Here is a 17,004-nt window from a genome sequence, read left to right as displayed (position 1 = left end):
TTATATAAAGAGATAGGTGCATGTGAATCACTGTAGCGGCCCTTGGAGCAAACTGTCTCCCAAACTGGACCTGGCAGAGGTAGCTCTCCTCCCTGGCCTTTGCTGTGCAGCCGTGAGATGCCCCGCTGTAGGCACTCCCTGCCCTGTGATCGCTTGTCAGGGCATTGCCGATGGCCATAACGGCTGCAACTTGGGACAACCAGCGGGGCTGGAAGCCGAAAACCCTCCGCGAGCCTTGGTGAACCCGCTCCACCTGTCCCTCATGCCGGGTGTATCTTCCGTTCGTTGTCAGCGCTCGTTAAGACCGAGGGCATCTCTTGCTCGCTCTGCCTTCTCCGTGTCTCAGATTTCACTGGAACGGAGTCAAACGGAGACGAGTCCACGCAGGGTCTGGAACAGATCAGCAGGTCAGCTGGGAATGCCTGTCAGGCAGCCAGCGTGCTCCCTCCCTTCTCCCTGGCTTTCTTTGAGGTTTGTAACTCTTCTGCTTTCTTGTTGCTATTGCCACCCTCCCCACACTCCCCCTGCCACACACCAAGCACCCAGACCTTTCCTGAGCACTTTACTTAATCCCCAGGATTCTTTATATAGGAATTAATCTTCTCGTCACAGTGGGAGAGCTCGGAGGGAGGGGGTACATTTATCTCTCCTGCTGAGGTCTAGAGTTGCATTGCTGTGATTATTGGTGGTAGCAGTGTGCATGTGTCTGGGGATCTGTGTTTAGCTTCTTCGTTTCTTAAACGACACAGGGGCAGCAGCAAAGCAAGTTGGCAGCTTTGCTTTCTGGCTGCATTGTGTCTGCTGCTAGAAAGAGGGAGTGTGAGTGGGGAGCAGCATGGCAGAACAAGAAGCCAGTGGCTTGCAAGTCCTTCTCTCCACCCTCCAGGTAAGAACAGCTTGAACTAATGAGAGGTGCTTGGGCTTGTTTTCCTCTTTAATTCACCAGCAGCGACTTGTTGGGCTGAGGTTGTTCGTACGAGCTCCCTGCTGGCTTGTCTCTAAAAGCATCAGCATGCAAGAGTCCTGACCTGCACCTCCCGCCCTAAAAAGCTTTTATGAAACGAAGTTTCACTATTCGGAGATGAACGCTGGCAATTACTGCTATGCATCAATCACCAAGCCCCGTCTGAGGGCAGAGTCTCGGCTCCCGAGATCTCGCTGCGTTCAGCGGGGGAGCGAGGGAGGTGTGAGGAATTGGCTGCTTTGCGATGAATGGGACCTGACAGCGCTGCCAGTCTGCGAGCTGGGCAAGTCCCAGCAGCGCACGCCGCTGCTCTGAGGGCTGAGGGGGACGAGTAAACGGATCTGCCTGAAGCAGCAAGTTCCTCCCTGTCAAATTGTCTTCACCAGGACCCTTAAGCACTCACAGGGAAGTGACAAAACCTCTTGAGGCTGAGATAGGTGAGGTGCTGGCGTTGGGTGTGCTCAGTAAATGCTCCTGAGGAGCAGAGGGAAGGGAAGTGTCCCAGTCCAGGATCATACTTGTTGGGCAAGCTTGGCCATGGGATGAAGGAGAGGTATCTCTTCCTCTGCCTGTAGGCGATCCCCTCGGTTCTGTTTTCCCCCAGCATGGATGTTCTCCTCCTGGTCTTGCAGGAGAAGATGTCTGAGCTGACACATGAGCTACCCTATGAAACGGGGTGTGTGTTTTGGGAGGGAAGCTGTGCTTTCGTGAGCCATCGTTTTGTCATGAGGGGTGGGCGGGAATTGCTTTGCCAAGACAAACTGCTTGCATAAAATGCAGCTTTTAGATAGTTACAGTGAAATGCCAGTTGTCTGTACTTCTCAGGTGCCCTGAGCCCCTGTGTGCAGCTGTGCTGACATGGGTCAGAGCCCCACAGGGACGAGAGTTTCACATCTGAGCCAGCAGCATCCTCTGACTGCTATGTGTGTTGTCAAAACTTCACACATTGCAGAAGCAGAAAATGAGGGATCGGGTGTGTAAAACAGACTTACTCTCCTGGATCAGCCTGAGGTTTCATGTCTCCCAGCCCTGTGTCTCAGAAGGTTTCTGTGACCAGCAGCAAGTGTGTAGAGGAGGTTATAAAACCCATGATATGCAATTGACTTTGAAACTATAGTTGTGGGGGCTGATCAGCCTTGACATTTTTATCCAAGCTTATATAACTGTCAACAACTTTTATTTCTCATATCATTGTCAAACTCTGGTTTGCCCTCCGTGGCATCCTGTGGCAGTGAGTTCTGCAGGTATACTGGCACACTGAAGAAAATTGTCCTACTGTCCTTTTATTTCTGGGAAGTGTACCTTGCTTGCCTTGTGTTCTTACAGCTTATTTCATGCATATTTTGTACTAGATCATGTTTTTGCTGTATCCAAGTTACACTTCTCTCCCTATTACTATGGATGATTGATTGAGAGCTGAGTGTACATCTCCTGTTTTTTCTTATGCTTTCTAACATTAACAGTCCTGGTGCTCTCTGCATATTCTGAGAACAGAACTGGACAAGGCCCAGGATTAAATTGGAAGCTGTAGTTTAAAATCACGTATGCGATTCATTGACAAAGCTACATGGAGGGCTGGACTAGAAATAGTTAGGGACACTGCAGGTAAAATAGGTGGTGGTATCAGTAAAATTGCAAGGTAGCACAGCATTCATCCCCAGTATTACAAAATCTAACCTTAGTACAAGATCCTTGTTTCCGAAAATTCTGTATTCGCTTAGAGAAGAGCAAAAAGCTTTCTTATTACATGTTCAATTAGAAGCAGAGGTTTGAGTGCTAGAAGACAGAAAGTAAGTGATTGATGACAATTACAACACTGATATGTTCTGATTCACCTCCTTCCCCTACCTCCAGCCAAAACATTACCAGCATAACTCTATAACGCAATCACCTATCTCTGCTACCAAAATCGGGTGATAAAAAAGACCTTTACTGACACAGTTGGAAAGCACTGGACTGGGAAATAATAACTTCTGTTGATGTTTGCATTTGCGGATAACTTCTCTCCACACTTTGTTATTTTCTGCAACAGCTGTCCAAAACATGTTTGCTTTGTTTCTGTGTCCTGCTGGATTGTCAGTGCTGGTTCATAGCCTTTTATTGGGCATGAAGAACATGCCTGCTGCATACAACAGGCTATTCTGCAGGATATTACTGTGTATTTTCCCATTTCTGTTAGCATGTAATATTGCCTTGTATGCAGAAAGCTTTCAGGTGAAGAACAAGGGAATATTCAGTCACCAAGCCAGTCTTTATGAACCTCAGAATAAAAACATCCTTTCTCCTTCAGTCGCTCACACAGGGCTAAATTTCCACCTCCCTTCCAAGCACTGGCACAGATTATTATTCTCAGTTGGAGGAATGTTCCCACCTGAGACAGGGTCTATCCCCTTCAGCCAAAACAATGATCTACTTCATGTCCTCCTGGCATAGACTCTTTTACTCCTAGTCTCACAGCCTGGCTTTGGTAAGGATGGTATCAAGCAGAACAAAACCAGAACACCGTACACTTTGTAACTGAACTCCTGCTCTAGTCAAGGAAAGAAACACATTTAGTTTCTGAGTTCTTTAAAACTGTTCCCAGTGCGACAAAGGAGCGTGATCCTCCAAAGACAGCTCAAACCCCTGAAAGTGCAAGGTGTTACAGATGTTCTGAAAAGTGACAAGGTGAAAAGCAAAAACTGCTTTCAAAGCACAGCTGCATTTTGTCACCAAAATGTCACTGCAGGGAAGATGTGACATTTTAGATCACTAGGTAAAAGTACTTCATTACTTACAAGGTGCAGCTTTAAAATGTGAATTTCAGATTTAAGAAAAAACTCTCCCTGTCTCACAGGTTTTGTGTCAGTATGGCAGAGCCAAGCTCCTAGGAGTTTACTGTAGTTTCTCATTTTGCTTCTAACCCTGTTACCTTCTTCTTTGCTCTCTCTTCTTGACTCTCCCCCTCCAACGTGCTCCTACCGTTATCACCTCCCATCCCTCTTGCTTGGGTAGTGTTACCCCATTCTGTTCCCATCTCTTACTGCATGACATCAACCTCCTCACCTCACACCCAGCTCTGCTCTCTCTTTCATACACGGACAGTGCAGTACCTAGACCAAGGCTGGGCTGGGTGCTACTCCTCACCCTGCTCCCCGGCCACAGCATGGCAGAAGTAAACATCCTCTCCCTGTACGGTTTATGACCAGGGAAAAAAGGCTGACATCCCATTTTACAGGCAGCCTCCCTAATGCAAAATCCCAGAGAGATCTGGGATTAGATCTCTTGTTTATTTTAATGCCAGGAGGAGGTATCTAGGCGTTAGTTAAAAACAGCTGTTAGTTGCTAAGAAGAACAATAGAAAACTGAAGCCAGTGTCTTTCAATGTGTCCCAGACTATTGAATCCCTTGAGACTGTAGAGCATCCTAGTTCCTAGTCCTGGTTGTCCTGGCCCTCATCTGACTCCATCCTCTAACCAGTTAGCTAAATAAGAAGCATTTTGATTCTTCCTCTGCTTTCTCCCTGCTCTCTTCCTTGCTTGCCAGGCCCAGAGGTGAACCAGCCTTGGTTACCCCTGAGAACATCTCCTTATTCCATGGCAGCGTACATCGTGTCGCCTGAGGAGTCCCAGGTTTCCTGTTGGCTCTCAGCATGGTTTTCACATGCTTCCCAAAGCCACAGTCCCCGTTCACATATTCTGCAAAGCTGGCAACCCTTGGGGCCGTTGGCAGATCTTTGGCTCAAACTGTGTCCTACTATGTTGGACTGCACAGGTTCCCAAATGCTATGGTTCAAAAGGAAAAGAGGTGAAAATCTTATGTATCAATGGAGGATGTTGTTTGCGTAAAGGGATTCCTCTCTGAATGGCTGTGGTGTCCAGCAGGGAACAGATACAGGATCCACTGTTTGCTAACTTGAACCTCTCTGCTCCTTTGTGCTGCCTCTTTCGAACTGTTTTGCTGGCTGGCTGACAAGGCAGTTCTATTGTTATCCTAAAGACAAGTGGGAAGATATCTATGCTGCTCCAGTGACAATGAATATAAACGTATTTTGCAAAACGCTTTTGTCTCCTCTGCATCCTTGCACTTATTCTGTCAGCAGAGCTGCTAAGATTCCTGGCTTTGAGCAAAATAGATGCAGAAATCCCAGGAACTGCTCAGCAAGCGGAATGCCCACTGGTTTAGGCTGGGGATGGAGGAGCTCGAAGTTTGGATCTCTGGTTTTGGAAGGCAGCTTGGCAGGCAGGGCTTAGTGGAATAGCCTTAGAGGGAACAAAAATCAACTCAAAACCAGATGGCCGTTGTTATGTGGTTCATTAACTGAAGTGAACAGCAGTGGACTTAGTGTCCTCCTATTCCTTACAAAAAATGTTCTAGCTTTGGAGCAGCAAAAGCAGTGCAGTTAGGGCAGTGAGACACTCAGCTATAGGGTTCAAGGGGAAACCCTTCACAGGGAAACACTGGGTGCTCCAGCAGCTCTTTCGTGCCTCTACTGCCAATTCCACTTAGGCTGCATGAGCCTGTTTCCTGCTTTAACTGTTGAAGAAAAGGAATAATTCTCTGCAAACAATCCTATAGAGGTAGTGCAGGCCCCCACCCCAGCTTTCAGGGTCACTGCTTGTTCTTCCCACCTCAACAGTCATCTCCTCCCTGACCAAGGAGAACCTAAAGGTAACCCAGAGCTCTTCCCTACAATCCCTGGCTCACCACCACGGGGCACTGCTAAGCAAGAAAGAAGAAAGAAAAGAGGCTAGCATCCGTGCATTAACCTGAAATTCCTGCCAGGCTATGGAAGAAATATTGAGGTTTGGCACTCTTGTGAATCAGCGCAGAACACTAAAAGCCCTCAGAGGAAGCTGAGGCACATCTTGGACTCTGCTGAAACCCTTCCACCGACTGAGCTGGGACCAGAATTTCACTCTCTGTCCACAGGCTGGTCGCAGCTGTTTCTCTGCGCACACTGCCAGCTCCTCTGAAAATGCCTCCAGCTGGGCTGTCCAGAATTTCCTGTGACGGCATTAATGAGAATTCAGGACCTCAGGGTGCAAAATGTACCCAGACACTGATCGGAGTGGCAGCAACCATGGCTGGGCTGAGCAAAAGAGTGTGTGGCAATCTGAGTCTCAGCAGAACTTTCCATCTCGAACAAGGAAAGTGGGCTTCAGTCTGTCTTGTGCTGTCCCTCATCCTTGCCTAGGATGGCTTGTGCTTTGAGGACAAATGAGATTGTGTCATGAATGCTCCTGGAGACCCCTTTCTCCTTTCCTGCAGAAATGCAGGATAGCCATATTGCTAAATCAGTTGAATGCAGGTCTGGAGAAATGGATTATAACCCTCTGCATCTGAGTTAATCATGTGTAAAATGACTAAGAATCCCACCATGCCTCATATCAGTGTTTGAGAAATCAGGCAATGAACACTAGACAAAAAAAATCTAAAGTTCTGGTGACAATGTAGTAAAAAAAATCAAAGAGTAAATTAATAATTCCTTTTCAGTGCAGGGCTTGGATTCTGTGTGATAAATAATGCACAGAACCACAGGCTAAATGATGAGGACAAAAAGCTATATAGGGTGATTTTCTAGGCAGCAGGCACAGTTCATCCTGAAGCAGAGATTTTGTGAAATAAAACAAGTTGTAATCAAATTAAAAAATGCAGTTACTCCAGGCGGCCAAATGAAACATCCATGAATGCTTTAAAACTGGTGCTTCTTAGCTGTTGAGGGCCTGATTTTGTACTTGTGGCCAGGCTGTTTAACTTAGGCTATTTGGATGTAATATAATGGCACATTATACCATGTCAAGCAGCTTTATATTGTGTATTTTTGTACAACTGCTGCATTATAGACACAAATACACATTAAACTACATTATGTAAGGAGGTATATGCATTTGTTTAAAATACTTACCTTTCACATACAGTATAAAAATATATTCAAATGCATCTGCTTATCTATTTGTAAGTCAAGAATAATTATCAGTGATTATCTATCTTCCATAGCTATTTTGTATGCCTACAGATATATTTATATATTATATTAATATTTTTATGTCAATGGAAAATTTCCACCTTCTCCTTTTATAAGGCTTCAATAATTTCCCTCTGTGAAATATATGAAGAGATTTTTTCGTACAGAGAGGTGTTTGCTTGAATAGATCTTGCTTATGTTTCTTTGTACAGCATGATCTTATTTTCAGTGTATTATGCTGCATTTTGTTGTGATGGCTCAGAGATCTTTTCAACACATTTTTCTGTCCGATGCATTGGCCCAGTCCTCTTGGCTTTATCTATAATGGGAAAAAAAGTCTGTGGTCAAAAATACGTTCATGGACATCTTTAAATTAAAGTTTATTACATTACATTTAACCAAAAGCGCAAAAAAGTTACTTGTATTGAAAAATGTGTGGGCTGATAATGGTTAACTTTAGCAGTGTCTACTGACACCAGCAGAGACTTTACTGATATGTGTTAACAGGAAGAAAAACATTTCACAAATGTGCCGAGAATTTAAGAGATGGGGAGGGATTTTGTGTCACTTGGTCTGGGATAGCAGGGTTGAAAATTGCTCCTGGAGTTGTTGCTATCATAGGGAAGCTGCCTCTGTGTGATCATTCCTGTTTGTGCCAGGATAGGTAACACCACACGTATCATCATTATTCTTGCGATGAAATTTGGGGGGGATATATGCCTCTGGAAGTGCAGGTAGAAGCCCTTCCTTCCGCAGGGCTCCAAGAGGAGTCAGTGGGAAGTGCAGAAGTAAGGCAGTGTTTGCTGGTAGCTCCTTGTGGAATGACCCATGCTCCTGGGGAAAGGTGGCCCTTTCCTGTGTACGTTAGAGTTGATGTATGCACACCTGAGAACCTCAGGCTTTCACATGTCTTTCTTTGAAAATCCTAAATCCATAGACATACCATGTACCCACATATGTTGTTGGGCTCTGCCAGACTCCGGCCTTGTGACTATGTTCTTCTCACCAGACCAGGATAGAAAATAATTCCCTCTTGGCTTTCCGTGTTCTTTTAATAAGCACTTATCTCACAGATAGTCTATTTGCACCTGTTTGCCTACAGGGCCCCATGGGCCATAGGATAGAAGTGCTGATCCATCAGCCGGGGCCATTCTGCATGCCGGGCTTGCTGCTCATCTCCGCAGGAAAGGATGAGGGGCTGTGATTCTTGGGCAAAGCAGACTGATTTTGGTCCCCAGGGGATTGTGAGGCCAGAATGTGCCTGGAAATTGGTGAGACATGCTCCTTTGAGAGGGAGCTACAACCTTCTTCAGGGAGACCAGGGACAGTACAAAGCAATCTCACCAGACAGTCTCCCTTCTCCCCATTGACAAAACCAAGTTTGCTACAGGAGGTAAGGAATGAGTGTTAGAGGGAAGCCATATGGTGTGTTCTTGTACAACTAAATTGTCCAGCTCAGTTGACGTACTGGTGGGTCATCAGTGCCTGCAATCCTGGAAGCTGTGTGTGCAACAGAAAGCACTACTGTGCTGCTGTTTCAGACGAGACAGTTTAATTTCAGAAAAGACAGTTCAATTAAGATGATTTTGATGCAAGAACATGAGGCCAAACCACCGTCAAATATTTGTAGACATTTTCTGTTATAATTTAAAAAAAAAAAAAAAAAATCTGTTTTTTTCTGATTGTTTCATCTTTGTGAGAAGTTGACCCAAGTATACTCTAGGTGCATTATTTGGGTGAAGATTCAAATCTCCAAGAACTGGATAATCTTTTGCCTTTTCATACCAAGAAAACAATTTATCTTAGTACAGTTTTGGGAAGGAAAGTCTAATGTGATGAAGAATGCACCTTAAAATAAGGGAAATCTGGTCATTCTCCTCCATAGGTCAATGGAGACACACCACATTCACATCCATGACTTAGTATTTCGTTTTGATCTGTTGTGCTGTTAAGGCCTTTGTTTAACTGAGTGGAGACCTACCATATTACAAAGAAATTAAGGTTTCAGAAATCAAGAATTTGTCATTGATTTCATAAGATGTCTTCTAGAGAGGACAAAGATAACGTAGTAGAGATTCTTCTCCCCACAGGCACTACTAAGCTACAAAAAAGAGAATTAATGTTTTAGACCAGCTATTAATTGATAGAATAACATCTGATTGACAAGAAATTCCATGGGCAAAGCTAAACCTCCTTCCCTTAGGGGGTTTAGAGAACAAAGTTGTTTTTTTTCTCCTCATGGACCGTTCTCCTGGAAGAACACAGCCTTATTTTCAAAAGGTGCTGTAGGTTGAGGTGGAATTAATGAGAACAGCAAAACTTTCATGAAGATTTTTATTAGAAAATTGAGTAATTCTGACACAGAAGTCCTGCGGGAGAAATAACTACTCTACCAAAGAAATCTTGGCTTTTTTCCCCCTTTCGACAAGGGATAATTTGAAACCGAAGTGTGTATTTTTCTGACACTGGAGCCATGGAAGCACCACAGCTTTGTGTTTTACTGCAATCAACCTCTGTGAAGCCTTTTATGCACATTAATTTTTGGTGTAATTTACAGGCAGAGGCTTCCCACTGGGCCCAATGGGAATTTGATCCCTGTAGTAAACAGAGACAGACTCTTCTCCCCTGGGCCCATCTGCTCCACTGCACTCCCTGCTACCTATTCCCTTCCTTTCAAAAGAGAGAATGATGGTGTATTGATGGCTAAAGCAGGAGTCCTGGGCTTTATTTCAGGACTGTTACAAACTCCATCAAACTCATTTAATGCCTGTGCTTCCAGATTTTTCCATTTGGTCAGCAAATGGAGATAAAACTCATCAGTCAAGTTAGGGCAAAGGGAGTCTTAGTTCACATTGTTTTCCAAATCAAAGGGTGGAACAACTTACTCCATAAGTAGCTGACACTCATGCAGCCTGGGTAAAATCAGTGCAATGCCTGTCATCCTCTGCCATCCTCTGTTTTTTTTATGGGATTCCTGCTGAAAGGCCAAAGCAACAGATTTACAGTGAAGATAATGTTGGCCCTCCATTTTATTCAGGATTAACCTGGCAAGTAGGAGTGTGACGGAGAAAGAGATCCTTCCACAAGCAGTTTGCTTGGCATGGTGAATGCCCACCTGTCTGCACTGCAAAGGAGGGGAGGAGGGAGAATGGTCCACCTGACCTTTGCCTATGATTAAAATGCTGATCTGATGAAGTCAGAGGAACAAACTGAACTGCCTCTTTTGACCCTCCATTTTTCCAGGAATAAACCAGTGCCATCCACATGGAGACAGTTTCTGGAAAAGCTAGGGGAAAGCAGCACTACTGCCCTGATTTATCTGGCCTCTTTGGGAAAATCTCCTGCATTTGAGTGGCCTCTTGCCCCATGCTAAAGTTTTGCAAGTAGGGGAGAGAGCTGGAGATGACAAAGGAGAAAAAGAATGCATGCCTGGCTCTGCTTTTCTTTGACAATCTCTCTTCCAATAGGGCTAAGGTCATTTGATCTCCCCATAATGCACAAGGATTTCAAGGGGACAGCTGGAAGCAGAGATGCATTAAAATGACTTGATCTCTGAGATGAAAACCATGCTTATTAGCGGTTTGTTTCAAAAGCTCCCACAGCAGCGGCTGTATCTCACTGACTGCAGACTCTGGAGGGATTTGTCTAAAAGGTGGTTGTCTGAGTGGCTGGCTGATCAAACGGTTGGGAATCTTCCTAACTGAGTTCCCCTGCTATGTCCTAACAAAGCCTGTAGAGCACTGTTGCAACAACAGGTCTCCTTGAGAACATGCTTAAATAAAATAGGACACAACAACTACTTTTTGGTGGTGTCTTCATGCTCACAATAGATGCAGGCATCGGAGGTAGACAGACATAAACCAAATCTCTGAGTATTTGCTGAAGAATTCACCCTTCTTTCAGAGATCAGCCCACCATGAGATCCAGACTGCATTTGTTCAGATCTCAGTGAGACACATGTGGGTCTATGGAGAGATCAGAGGTCCCTCCTCATTGCTGTGCCAGCAGCAGGGGAATATGTCGCTCCTGCCAAAGGTCCCCTCTTTTCACAAGAGTTGTATGACATCACATGTTCAGCCTGTTCTCATGTGAGAGTGTCTCAGGAGAGACAGCCCATGGAGTTTGGTTCGGTGAAGTCCACAGAGGATCTCAGTAGAGTGAAGTTAAACAGCGTGTAGAGGATGGCACATCAGGGGACACCGTGCTCCTTGCCTCCTGGGTCAGGATGTGCTGAGTCAATGCTGCCCCTCAGACACCCGCGGGCACAGCAAGTGTGGAAGTTTGCTCCGCTACAGAAGCACCACAGTCTTGCTACACAGAGAAAGGCACCAGTAGGAGTAAGAGCTCTCATTCATCTCTCACTTTGTAATGTCCCTGATCTACATTTGCCTGGATCTCAGCTCAGGAGCCTCTGAGAGGACAGTGAGCTCGTATTTTTAAATTTAACTCCTGTCATGTTTTCCTGGAGCACAAACTCAGCAGTGGGCTCATTCACTGAGTTAATAAAATGGCTTTTAGCTTGACTGACCAATGCTTAGTTTGCAAGTGCTTCTGAGCTACAGAACTGAAGTAACAAGGGCTGAATAAAGCCCCAAACATGTCTTTAACATGATGGCATTGGCTTGCTGCTGCTTGGTGTCTTGCACAGGGTGTAGACTAAAGATAATAAAAAGCTTTGTTACCTTCTGGATGGAAAATGACATACCCCTGTCATACCTTTTAAAAACTTGGCAGCCTTTTCAGAGAACTGAGGGCTTTGCTTTTAAGAGATTGCTGTTTAAATCTAGACAGATGGGTCTCAGCAATGCAGCTAGACAGATGTTCTGCTTTACATTACTAGTAATAATACTTTGAATCATTAGAATTTCGAAACAGAGTTTGCTATTCATTATGGATGCCGAGTTTCGTTTGTGGTTTGATTTTTCACTTAGACTGGATGGGAAAAATAGGTTCATCATTTTCACTTTCAGGCTCTATCTCTTAAGAAAATAAGCTGTGACTAATAATAGTTATTAGCGGTTTGTCTCTACTACCCATACCTCAATCACCATTATTAAGTGTTGATTGATTAAAGGCATTTTCATTGCTGTTCCAGAAAGCACTTTTGAAAGTGGGGTAGATTGACGCATAAGGACACTTGTCTTGGCAAGAGAAAGGACTGGTGTTTTTCTAAATCAGAATGTACCTTATAGTGATCCTTTCCTTCAGCCTGTACAAGTTGATGTCAGACTAATGTGTAGCAAATGGGAGTGTTAGCACCGGCGTACAGAGAAGCCCAGACTGAACACAGCATTATCCTAGGCAAGTGCCAGGGCAGACTGAGAGTAGACATAGGGACTTCTGTGGCTTTGTCGTGCCTAGCCCAAGCAGGAACATCACAGAGAATGCTAGGATAACAGCATCTTCATTGTGGCTATTTATTTCCACATGCACATACTCACGTTTGCTATAGTATTCAAAATCTGTGGTTTTATTAAAAAGCAAGTACCTCTGAAAATTTTCCAAGGACTTTCCAGATTCACTTGTACTTTGAGAAATGCTATTGCTTGAAAAAAACTTTGTTAATTCCCAAATGTGATTTTTCCTTGAAAGACAGGGTGTTCTCTTGACTGACACCCATAAAATCTCACAAAGAAGGATAGTAGCATGTTTCATGCTGCTCTTTCGTCATTAGTAGTGGAAAACAAAATTACAGCTGAATGGAAAAAAACATATCCCTCCCTATTAAGTTTGCGTGGCAGTTTTGTTAGGTTGCTGTAACAGAGTGGCATTTGAATGCAACATTAATATTTTAAAATAGTTCAGTAACAGCTAAAGTAATATAAAATATAGGAATAAATCCAAGAAACAGCAATAAACAGTAGGTGCTAACATGTATATAGAGATCATTGTGCAAGAATGGTTAATGTCTTATAGAAACTTATTAAGAGAGTGTGAAAGACATATGCTAGGATAATTTTGGCATTAAAATAAAAATAGATTAAAAAGAGGAAAAAAGTGAATGGTATAACATTAAATCCAGTCAAAATCTTTAGGTGTCATAGGTAATTTATTGTGAAATAAGAGATGAAACCTGAGAGAATTTATCTGCAGTAGAAATTACAGAAAGAACATTAGAAATATTCAAAGGAAATTCTAAAAGCCTTTTGCAGAATATCACGTGTTTTGATTTATCTCAAAGTTTCCTCATTCTTTTAACACTTCCAATTTGACAGAAGCATTTTAAGGTTATATAATAATGTGTTTTACCACCAGGTCTGCATAATAAAGTAATTGCTCTATTAGAGATGCATTAGTGAGAGGAGCAAGTGACACAAAGGAACTTTGTATCAGGAGGAACTTCTGCACAAGGACAATCTTTTCTTTGAGAACATAGAGAACTTTGGCATGAAAAAAGAAAGAAAGAAAGAAAAAGCAATCTACTTTGCCAACAGTATCCAAGATATTGCAGTCTATCAGGGCATAATTCCTGCAGATATCGGGATGTGAATACATTTTATTAGTGTGACACACTAATGGTATGGCACAGACATGATGAACAACCTTTTTCTGAAGTTACGCAAAACACCTTGGAGTCTTTGTGACACAGCAGCTAAAATATCATTTGGAAAAGGGTTAGGTCACGGTCTATATGCTTCTTAATTCCTGTATGGATGAATTAAATGTAGCACCTCTCTCGTCCTTGGGCACAGGGATGAATCACTTTGTAAATAGGGATAGGACCCACTGGTGGTGAGTAGCCCTTCTCCCAGTCTGGCATTAGGATTCCTTGCAGGGGATAGGTCTTTCCTGCTGCACTTACTCCTGGGAAGTTGGGAGGAGAAGACTGATCTCAGGGAAGGAAATGTTTGAACCCACCACAAGTAAATGGAAGTAAGTGTGTGATTGAGAGCTATAATACTTCTGTGCAGACTGTGTTTCTGCTTGATTTTATTAGAATAGCTATCTGGGCTCTGCCACCAATCCTCTTAGGTATTGACTAAGTCATTTTCCCACCACAGGGTGATATTTCCCACCAGGAAAATAAAGGACAATGAATCTGATCTTCTTGATGAGGGATGCAGTGGGGCAGGTGTTAATTAACATTTGTGAAGAAATTTGTGATCCTGTGATGAAAGGTGTTATGCTAGTGCAATTTATTGCATTAAATATAGTAAGATTCCTTGGCACAGATGATTTCCACCATGTTATTCACCAAGTTATTTTGGCTAGAGATCAGCTCAGGCCAAGCTGTTACATCTCAACACCTTCAGTGTTTTGAAGACATTCAGATATAAGTTTGAAATTTGCCCATCTCTGCCTTCAAGCAGTTCAGTCCCACAAAGTGTAGCACATATCCTTCGAGAAGCAGCCCTGAAGCTCAATGAATAGGAGCAAAGCCCTGTACAATAGCATGTTAGAAGGTGGCTTTGAGGCACTACTTCTGCCCAGACGCCTGGACGAGCTGCCATCCATTGTGAAGGGTATGTAATCATTACACTCAGCAGTGATCTGGTGTGTTATTGAAAAAAATGTTGCATGTTACCACACCCAAGTGCAAACAAGGATGAGAAAAAAAGATACCCTCAGGTCACTGCAGGCCATGAAAAAAGCCACCCATCTGATTGCAGCAGGTCAGAGAGAGGGACCGTTTTTCATGAGTATTTGCTATATTCCCTGGTATAAAATCCACAGCTGTTGCTTTGGGCTGATCCATAGAGCTTGGCTTGGTGCTAAGCATCAGCAGGAATGAAAATGGCTGGTGCTTGGGTAAATGGGGTGCTAGCCATGCCTCACAGGGGTGTGCAGGAGCCAGTGAGAGGGACTCGGCTCGGAGGGTGGGGAACAGGAGCGAGAACTTGTTGGACCACGTGTCTTGTTCTGGGAGGCCCCTTGGCTGCCCTGTGTACAGTTTGAGGGCTACGTGATCCCACACAGCTGTGAACGCCTTTCTTGCAGGATTAAAGAGGTCACTTAGGACACTACCCGAGCAGCAAGGTCCTCCTCTCTGAGTCTTTAAATAGCCCCTTTCCCTTCCATGTCTCCTTTGAGTTTCCTGGCTTGCTCAGGCCCATCTGACTCCTCAGCAGAGGAAATCCAGATTAGGCCAAAGAAATGCACTTACTGTTTACGACAGAGGATGGCGACATCTGTGGTGGTGCTGAGGACATTTGGATGGGTGTTTTGGGAGCAGGGGCAACAGGACTGTAACTTCTTGGGATCCTTTTAAAGCTGGATGATGGTAGTATTGTAACAAAGTGCTTCAGTAACAGTAAAATTCAGGCTGTAATCACTTTAATTTGAATACTCCTTTATTCTGAGGTTGCCTAGTGATATTTCAGAGATCCCTGAACCCTTTTTTCCCCTCAGAAATAATGATTTTATTTTCTTTCTAAACCTCCATGTATCCAATATTGTAGATAATAACCTTCCAACAAGAAGAAATCACGGTTAGCTGGCTGAATATTGAGGCTGAGGATGGGAGCACACAGAAGAGAAACTCTCCGGGGTATTTCGCTCTCTTATTTAAGTGTGAATTTTTAGCTCCACTTAAATTAGAAAAAGCAATTTACTCTGACAAGGCACAGAACGTAAGGCACCAAACCTGGCTTCACAGTTATTGTAAGGCTGGATAATCAGCTGTGGGAAGAAGATATCCAGCTGGCAAATCCATAATGCCAGCGGTGAGCGGCTGTGCCCAGCAGTTGGGTCTGGCATGCACCTCTACCTTGCTGGCGGCAGAATGTCGGGAGAGGAGTCTCTGATTTAAGCATTAATAGAGTTATTAGCAGCGCGATAGTTTTTAGAGGTCTCAGGAGAGAGTGAGGACTAATGCTGCTTGGCCCCTAACCTAGTCTTGATTTTAGCTTGTATTAATTTTGCACCAGGGTTTCTCTTCAATAGGCTTTGAGTGCAGAGTGAGAAATCTTACTTGCAGATGCAAGTCTCATTACGCAGACAGTTAGGCTTCTGACTGCTGCTATTTGTGTCAGCAAATTTATTAAGGGTAAGAGAAGAAAGAAGGATGTATTTTGAACATGTGAAATCCTGCTTCCTTATTTAGATACAGGCTATTTAAAAACAAACAAACAAACAAACAAACAAACAAACACACAAACCTTGGAACTGGACACCCTATTCCTCGGTCTCTCTTAAAAAAACCAACCAACCAAACAAAAAACAGGTCTGGAAGTTTGTTAGCCCAGTGCAGCTTTTCTTTAAAAACAGGATGGTGGTGTTTTGGTTTTTTTGCCCCTAAGCAGTCAAACAGCTTTGTGAGACTATACTGAACAATTAAATTAATAGGAGTATTGGTAGAAATAATGTTATGCATTGTCTTGCAGGAGTGACTTCTTTAGTTTTGCATTTATGATTTTTGTGAGTGGAGTAACTGCTTTGTATTTCTTTCCCCAAATAAAATATTTATTAGTAAATATCACGCTGCACAAATTAATGTTGTTTGATTTCTTTCTGGGCATCCTCCTTTTTCAGCATTAATGCTTAGACTCACCGCAAACACTCTCAGAAGTTTGCATGTCTCATTTGGAGAAATACTTGCCTTTGGGCAAAAGACATGAAAGCCTAAGAGCTACACAAGAAACTCAGTTTATGGGAAGTCTTTGTTTTAAGCCAGCAGTAAAAGGGGAACCGCACTGATAGCTGATGTCCTTCAGGTGGGACAGGAAAAATCTCACCTCTGTTGGGTCTTCAAATCTTGTGGAAAACATCCCAGGGGACTTCCCTGATGAAACAAGATTACCTGTTATTGTGGCTTAGTTGCAATTTTATAATCTTGTCTTGAGTAAATAACAGCTTGTCTTGGCGTGTTCCCAGGAGCAGAATAAGGAGACAGGAACTCCTTCCCTGCTTAATCGTGGGTCAGCAAAATAACCTGAGCTGCCAGTCAGAAGGATCTTGGGATCAAGCTGTTGTCCTCCAAACCCAATGTCACTAACTAATCACTTGCTGCCTGTAATGTATCAATGACTATGCGCTGGGGTATTTTTTTATTCCTGGCTTTCTCCATCCTCCTGCTGTTTATCTATGAGGAGCTTCAGCCAAGCTAACCAAAGCCCCAGTGTTTCAGGGATTAATTCCCAGAAAAAGCTCAGAG

The 17,004-nt window shown here is 43.7% G+C and overlaps 1 protein-coding gene across 1 annotated transcript in view; it reads left to right on the top strand.

Moving 5' to 3' along the window:
* Window positions 1-835: 835 nt before the first annotated feature.
* The window catches only part of AGBL1 (AGBL carboxypeptidase 1), a gene marked incomplete at both ends in the record, with an annotated part of 295,031 nt that continues 278,862 nt past the window's right edge, over window positions 836-17,004 (top strand). The window contains one exon of the mRNA XM_082321219.1: window positions 836-886. Within this exon, the coding sequence (XP_082177345.1) occupies window positions 836-886 (51 nt within the window). The remainder of the gene's footprint in view (window positions 887-17,004) is intronic.

This window comes from Platalea leucorodia, assembly GCF_965183815.1.
Source record: "Platalea leucorodia genome assembly, chromosome: 9".
Taxonomy (NCBI): Eukaryota; Metazoa; Chordata; class Aves; order Pelecaniformes; family Threskiornithidae; genus Platalea; species Platalea leucorodia.
The sequence above is the reverse complement of the archived record's forward strand: the minus strand, read 5'-3'. Positions and strand labels throughout refer to the sequence as shown.